The following is a 7,825-nucleotide window of genomic DNA, read 5'->3' as shown; positions in this document are numbered from 1 at the left end:
TATTAATTACGTCATGTAAGTAACTTCACGAAAAGTTTAACTTCTGTAGTATACCACTGTACTGTACTGTAATATACCAGATGAGTACGGAGTAAAAAGTAAGGTTAGGGACAATTGGGTGGAATTTATAACAGAAGTAGTAGAAAAGGAAATGAGGGTAGATCAGAAGATATATGGCGTTTTCTCATTTTAAATACGGTCTTCTATGAATAATTTTAAAGTTATTTTAACAATAAAAATATTTGCGGTCTTTGAAAGAAAAGTGTTGGAATTGGAACGCGAGCACCAACTGGCGGAATACATTTGAAAGTTTGTTATGTGTGAGTGAAATGTCAAATTTAAATTTTGACATTAATTTAAAATAGGGTCGAAGGAACACCTTTTCGACAGGAAACCATTCCTATTGACACTTTTGTCAAAATGTTGAAATTTATTAATGGTATTTAATAAAATGTAAGTACAGTAGACTCTCGCTAATTCGGCTCTTTTAAGATCGGGCTACTTTTTATTTCGGGCAGCAGTTAAATTCGAAAAAAGTTTGTCGAAATTTTTCAAGTTTGACTACACAGTAAAAAAATTTACAACCACTACGATTGGTAATTTTTGCACGAGCGCTATGGTTGTAAATTTTGTGTATTGGAAATGTTGCGTATTGGCAAAGTTGTGTATTTTCAATTTTATAAAATGGCTTCCTGTCTATAATTTTGATTGTAGAGCAATTTTGATCGGTTTATTTGTATTATCTGTGATATGTCTCGGTATTAAACTAAGAAAAAAAAGAAAAAAAGAATAAAAAAAGGAAAAAAAATAAGAGAGAGTCTGAGATTTGAACCCATAATCTTTGCGTTGATGGTCTCGTGTTTTCTGCCTGCGCTACCGACTTGCTTACTTCTCTTCAGCAAATGGCCAAGAGTTGCATCGTCAATTTTTCTAATTTACATGATGCTTCCTCTGTTTTCTGTTATTACATAATTATTCCTAATTTTTCACGACTGAGGCACATTTTAAGAATCCAATGAATGATTCCAGAAGACAATGAGGCAGTTAAAAATGCAAAATCTATCTGAAATCTTAGAAAAATTGCAATAGTAAACAATGGAATTTTGACAGTTCTCACACAAATTTTCCAATACACAAATTTCCTTACACAATACATAATTTTACTAGCATTATGTTAGTATCGTACCACCACTATGATAGTAATTTTACAATTTACAACCATATTGCTTGTGAATTTACACAACTTTTCAAATACACAACTTTATTTCTCACACAATTTTTTACTGTGTATGATTATCGAATGAAGCAAATAGCCTTAAATTTGCCATGATTTGTCTTAGCTTTGATGTGATTTTGCATTATTAAGAGGTTTACATGAAATTTATAATACCAATGAGCATATAAATGTAATATGAGTATGCAAATGAACAAAAAATCGTTGCATTACAAACAATTTGTTGCCCGAATTTGTCTCTAATTCGGTTGACATTTCGGTCCCAAATGCCCGAATTTGGGAGAGGCTACTGTAATTCAATACAGCATTAGCTTTAATAAGAAACCGTTTTTCTTATCATTTCTCAAGCACTCGTATTTAGGCTTCTGATAGTTATTTCTTGAACATGATAAGACGGGTTCAAGCCATAACACAAGAAGCCATTCGAGATGATGCGAAAGGTCTGAATAATCATATTGAGATTCCTTATCGTTCATCATGGCCATTTGCAACCTCTCAAGTGATAAACCAGGAAGCATTTATTTGCCATTACAAGAAAATTAGTTTTTCCTTTCTGGGTCATTTCGCATTGGTTGAAGCCCATCAAATCTGACCAATTTAGCTCTTGAGAAAATCAAGATATCGTCAAGACACTCAACAAATTTGCCCTGTTGATGTGGATTTAGCTGGTTTTCTCAAACAAACTTTATGCAAATTAATCGGGAAGTTAATTTAAAATCTTTACACTGAGATTTTGCTTAGAAATTAGCACTGATAAGAATTTATATATCATCGGAAAATTCCATGGTGAATTGAAAATAGTCGAAGGACAGACTAAATTTTATAATAAATTTCCTTGGATCGTTAAAGAATGTTTCTCAATCAAATCTTCTAATCAATGCTTTGGAGGCTTTGGAGTGATAAGAATTTTTTTTAGAGAGACCAATATTCACATGCTTCAAGCATGCTCGTTCCTAGGGTTAATCGCGTTCAGCCGACTGTCACGTGTATAAATGAAAACATTATACTTGTATACACATGAAATACTTTCCGAGTAGAGTTGAGAAACTGGGTCTGTGGAAATATTTTGGTTTTTTGCTCACAAATATCAAGGGGCTCTTTATATTAACATTTTCTTTATTTTTTTTCAAAGGGAATATTCTACAATTTCTGAAAAAAATTGTAGTTTAAAGCAATTAATATTAATTTAAGCATTATGACTAGCTTACAATAACTTTTGTTTTGTAAACATATTTTTGACAGTTCTATGAGAGTGAGCGAGATGACTAGATCTAGGTTTCATTCACTCTTACAGAAAAATCGAAAACATGTTTAGAAAACAAAAGTTATTGTGCGGCAGGCATTATGCTCAACGCACAGTAACTTTAGTTTTGCAAACATATTTTTAACATTTCTATGAGAGCGAGTGAGATCTAGATCTAGTCATCTCGCTCACACCTATATACAATTTTGAAGACATATTTTTATAAACAAAGTTATTGTGCGCTAGTTATTATGGTAAATTAAGCTAATTCAAAACCTGCTCCAAATGGAAATTTTTCGCTGCTCCAAATGGAAACGTCATTGTTTTCATGATAAATAAAGTACTAAATTACTATATTTATATATTTTCCATACCACAGTTTCATTATTTAGTTAATTTTGCTCCAAATAAAGTGAAAATCCATTCATATTCACAAATTTTAATTTGTTAATTTCTCAGAAAAATTAACAGTGTACCTTTTCACCATTGAATTTTTCATCGATCGACCATGTTTTCCAATAAAAAACACAATGAGGTGACTGTTGTTTATTCGTTTTGTTTAACATTTATGTCATATTTGTGGCTAATTTTAGTTAAATTAAGTGTAATCTTTATTGTTAACGGTACGTGAAGTTTTCAAATGAAATAATTACCTATTTCGTAAACAAAAAGGGTTTTTCTGAAGTGTCTGCAAATGCTTCAATAGGAAACCCCGGAAATATGATTTTTTTGGAGAGATTTTTTTATTGTTTTAGATGGGAAAGAAGAAAAGATCAGGAATAAGAACAAATCCTGCACTCAAGAGCAACTCAACAAGGTTTTGGAAGCCTTTCGTCGCGGTTTCACTTATACTGTTTGTCTCCAATTAGAAACTTTCCCTTGTCTCCATTTAGATTAATTTGTTTCCAATTGAAGCATTTTACACTCGCGTATTTTTCTTGTATTTAAGAAGATTTCAAATTATATCTAAAGAATTTTCACTAACCAGTAACATTCTAGAAGAGTCAAGGAGCAAATTTATGTGATTCTCTTCAGAAAAACTATGAGTACTTAATGTGTTGAATCTTCTGTCAAAGTTAAAGCGTCTGGAAATGGTTTTGAATTAGGACAGTTACCCTACACTTGGAAATAAAATTTTAAGAAATATTTTGATTTACAAATATTTTTCTTTATTCAGATTATTTAATTTTTTATTTACTAATATATTTAATGTGTTTTTAATAGGTGTTCGGTTATAAGTTAAGCACATCTAATTTTGCCTGATAAAAGGTATTTTAAAAATTTACAAAGTTAAAGCTAGGTCCTTTCTATTCTATTTGTTTACTTATAAACAAAATTTTGGATACTTGTTTACAAAAGGAATAGTAATGTTGCCTATTCTGAACATAGCATAACTGATATTTTGTAAATATGCTTTAAAATTTTAATGAGTGAAATCTAGTTAAAGTCGTCTCATTTATCCCATTTGCCCTCAATCTCAATCTCACATAACTTTTAAAATTAACTTTGCAAAATAATAAAAAAAATCATTCATATTCATTACAGTTTGAAGAAATTCCCTTGGCAATGAAAAACTTACTTAAGAGTTGCAAAATTTACTTTCTATCTATACAGTAGACTCTCGCTAATTCGGCTGTTTTAAGATCGGACTACTTTTTAATTCGGGCGGCAGTTAAATTCGAAGAAAAGTTTTTTGACATTTTTCAAGTTTGATTATTATGATCATCAAATGAAGCAAATATCTTTAAATTTATCATGATTTTGTCTTAGTTTTGATGTAATTTTGCGTTATTAAGGGATTTTAATTAAATTTACAGTATATCTGAGTATGTAAACTCAATATGTGTATGCAGATCAATAAAAATCGTTGTATTTCAAAAAGTTTATCGCCCGAATTTCTCAAATTCGGGTGACATTTCGGTCGCAAATGCCCGAATTTGAGAGAGTCTACTGTACTTCTATTTATAATTATTAATCCTGTCTGAAGGAAATTTTAAGAAGTTAAACATATTCATTTAAATCAAGGTGGACGCATAATTGCATTTATGTTCTACACAAATTTTATAAACGACATGCGGAAGCGAGACAAATAGTACTAAATTTCATTCACTCGTTTTTTTTTTTCAAGTATACATAACGGGATGTTAAAACGTTTTTTTTAAACATTTAAATTATTCTACAATTTATGTGAGTATCAAAATAAAACTTTACGATTATTCATTTTAATAGAGTAAGTTGAAATTATAATTTTAAAATTATCAATTACATAAAATATCGAAGTTATAAATTTAGCCTAAAATCTAATTCGAAATCTTTGTTTCGAAAACGATTTTTTTTATCTTTATCTAGTTTGTGATTGATTTAAATGTTTAATACTTGATTTAGTATACTTTTTTCTACTTATTTGAGTTTACTTCAAATTTTATGATAATGCCATGCACACAATGATTTTAATTTTGTAAATATATTTTCGAAACTACGTATGAGGGTAAGAAGACTAGAACTAGATTTTTATGCCTCCGTCACACCTTTTAGATCGGTAAAATTTCATGAAAGCAAAATTCGTGTCCCTTTCTTTATCAAAGGACTTGCATAAATCCCACTCTTTCCAACTCGAAATTCGACTGAACTAAATTTAATTTGGTGTGATGTTAAAAGGAAGAAGTAGAGTGTGAAAGAATAAGATAGACATATGCAAAACTTTTAAGAAAGAAAGGTATGTGAATTTCGACTTTATGAAATTTTCCCGATCTAAAAGGTGTGCCGGAGCCTTGTTTCGAATATTATATTTTTAAAATAAAATTTATTGTGCGCAAGGCATTACTCTTTATGTCTAACTTATACTATTAACTTATGTCTGTGATTTACCAAAGTTTCGTCGCTTTTCCTCAGATAACTTGTATATTTCGAACTCAGTAGTATTCCCGATATTGACCAGCTCCCAAAGGATCCCATTGAAATCTGCAAAGTAGTCCAAGTTGTAATATTTGCCAGAATAAAAAAAAAAACAATTAAATAAATTACTGAGGAGTGTACGGAAGACTCTAACAATTTCCGCCCTTGTTGGGAATTCATCTTTAAAATCTATCATAATTATTTTATCGCGATCTTGTCCGTAGAGAAACCTTGTCATTTTTATGGCTGTCTCTTTTTCCTCTTCCGAGGGCCCAAGATTGAATGGAGATTTCTGTTGTGCCTGATCTTGTGGAAGTTGGGCAATCTCTGGTATATCACCTGTAGCTTCAGGGATAATTTCGGGGATCATTTCTGGGATAATCTCAACAGCAATTTGCACTTGTGGAATCTCTGGAATCGCCGGTAAATTATCTTTAACTAGCGAAGGAATTCCAGAAACTGAACTTATGTTTTGCTGTGTATTACTTCCTGAATGCTGAGCCTTAGGAATGGAGGCTGACGATGCCTCTGCTGGAATATTCGGCTCAAGTACAATTTCCTCACGAATGATTGGCATTGATGGAGTCGAAGGTAAATTATCTTTGGACAACGAAGCAACTCCAGAAACTGAACTTATGTTCTGTGGAACATTACTTCCCGAATGCTGAGCTTGTGGAATGGAGGCTGCGGATGCTTCTGCTGGAATACTTGGTTCTACATCATCAGGAACTATTGCATTCTGTTGCTCAGCAACTGGGCGGAGATGGATGTGAGGCATTGGATAAGGGATATCAGGATAAAGGAATGCAGTCAGGCTCTGCTCTGTTACCAGTCTAGGTTCCACAACTGGAAATCTCCATAGTTCTAGTGGCCTAGGACGCCTACGTCTTCTTGGACGGGGATGGCTTGGTGTTGGTTGATTGACAATATGCCTGCGAATGGCTTCTGCTCTCAATTGCACGAAATCTGGCTGCTGTTGAGGTAATTCCGGGACTTGCTGAGCTGGTTCCGGCTGTTGCTGAACTAATTCCGGCTGTTGAGGAACCAATTCCGGCTCTTGATAAACCAGTTCCGGCTGTTGAGGAACCATCCCGGATTTATTCTGACCGGCCGTTGTGACATCAACGTTAAAATGAATCATTCGTCGTGCTGTAGGAGTGTAGTGACTCGAACGTTTAGCATTATTAATTTCAATGCCCGATCTTTCTTGTTCTTCTGATTCAGTGATCCTGCTTAGACCAAGTATAGCCAAATTATGTCTGGCATTAGGTGCCAGAGGAGTTGAGGAAATCCTGGGATTAAATGTATCATCAGGCTCAACTGGACGTTCTCTTGGATGTGGCTCTGGAAGGACATCTGGTAGATTTTCAATCAAATTGTCAGGAACAAAAGGTTCGTCGCCGAAGAAATCATTTTCTTTCAGTTGAATATCAGTAGGTACCAAAACCGAACGTCTTTCATCTTCTACCAGGCTAATACCCCTTCTAATTCCTTCTTCATACAGCATCTGCATTTGGTCAGGAGTTGCGACGGCGATATCTTCCACTAAAAAATACACAAATTCAGCAAAAACAAGTCACAAACATCAATTAAGAAAAATACTCACGGAAATGCAATCTCTCTTCCAAGTCAGGGACATGGTGTGGCTTTAGGCCCCTGTCCCTTCTGCGTTTAATCTTCCTCCTTGATTTCCGTATCTGTTTAGAGAGATTCCAAGACAAATCCTCTAAACTCGTACAGAAATCAGCTTGACTGTCAAAATACTTCGTCCGGAAGTAATTCCTGTCGAGGCTGGAACATCGGGGAGCGTCAAAGTATTCCCCAAGATCCCGATGAGGTATGTCCCTGAAAACAATTTGTTGACACTTTGTTTTTTTCCACTGAAAAATTGTCTTACTTGATTTTCTGCAGATCTGCATTTGAAAATTTTCCTTTCTTCTTCATAAGCTTGTTCATGAGCTTTTCATGTGGACTTTGGTGTTCTGCCATGGCTTATTCTTTGGTTTTTCACGGCTTGATGAACCAAAAACCTTCACTTGCTCGTGCGACCGCAAAAATCCAAAATTAAATGACGTTTGAGCGACAAAAAACTGGTGACAAACGAGGTGTGAGCCGAAAATTCGATATTCGAAATTTCGAACACGCTTCCCGCGTTTTTTTACGCGCTGTTTTGTAGCTTTGTATTTTCCTTATTTTATTTCAAAAACCCCAAAAATCATAGAAAAAGTTAGTGAAAATGCTTGGACAGTTGTTATTAAAGTTAATTACAAAGAGAAATGAAGCAAGTAAGTTAGGGTTTCAGAAGAAATCACAAAACAAATTCTTCAGGGGAATTAACCTAACTTTTTGCGCGGTTTACTTTTCAGAAGACACCCAAAGGCTGAGGAAACTTCGTGGGGCACGTTTGGCGCGTTCTAATATCAGCCGGGAAAGAAAATTCTGGAAAACTCGAA

At 33.7% G+C, this 7,825-nt stretch overlaps 1 protein-coding gene across 1 annotated transcript; it reads right to left on the bottom strand.

Annotated features, from left to right (window-relative positions):
• Positions 1-5,316: 5,316 nt before the first annotated feature.
• Positions 5,317-6,994, bottom strand: LOC129805171 (titin-like). Its single transcript, XM_055852928.1, has 3 exons — positions 6,979-6,994; positions 5,502-6,917; positions 5,317-5,438 (listed from the first exon to the last, which is right to left on the bottom strand). The coding sequence occupies exons 2-3, from the start codon at positions 6,883-6,885 to the stop codon at positions 5,329-5,331; spliced, it is 1,494 nt and encodes a 497-aa protein (XP_055708903.1). The 5' UTR covers positions 6,886-6,917; positions 6,979-6,994; the 3' UTR covers positions 5,317-5,328.
• Positions 6,995-7,825: the final 831 nt, after the last annotated feature.

The sequence above is a fragment of the Phlebotomus papatasi genome, chromosome 3, assembly GCF_024763615.1.
Source record: "Phlebotomus papatasi isolate M1 chromosome 3, Ppap_2.1, whole genome shotgun sequence".
In the NCBI taxonomy this organism is placed as follows: Eukaryota; Metazoa; Arthropoda; class Insecta; order Diptera; family Psychodidae; genus Phlebotomus; species Phlebotomus papatasi.
The sequence above is the reverse complement of the archived record's forward strand: the minus strand, read 5'-3'. Positions and strand labels throughout refer to the sequence as shown.

Excerpts from the sequence above, each read along its gene's own strand:
- LOC129805171 (XM_055852928.1), bottom strand. The coding sequence starts at position 6,885 with ATGCAGATGCTGTATGAAGAAGGAATTAGAAGGGGTATTAGCCTGGTA. Across the intron at positions 5,439-5,501 it reads AGTCTTCCGTACACTCCTCA|ATTTCAATGGGATCCTTTGG; the intron begins GTAATTTATTTA and ends ACTACTTTGCAG.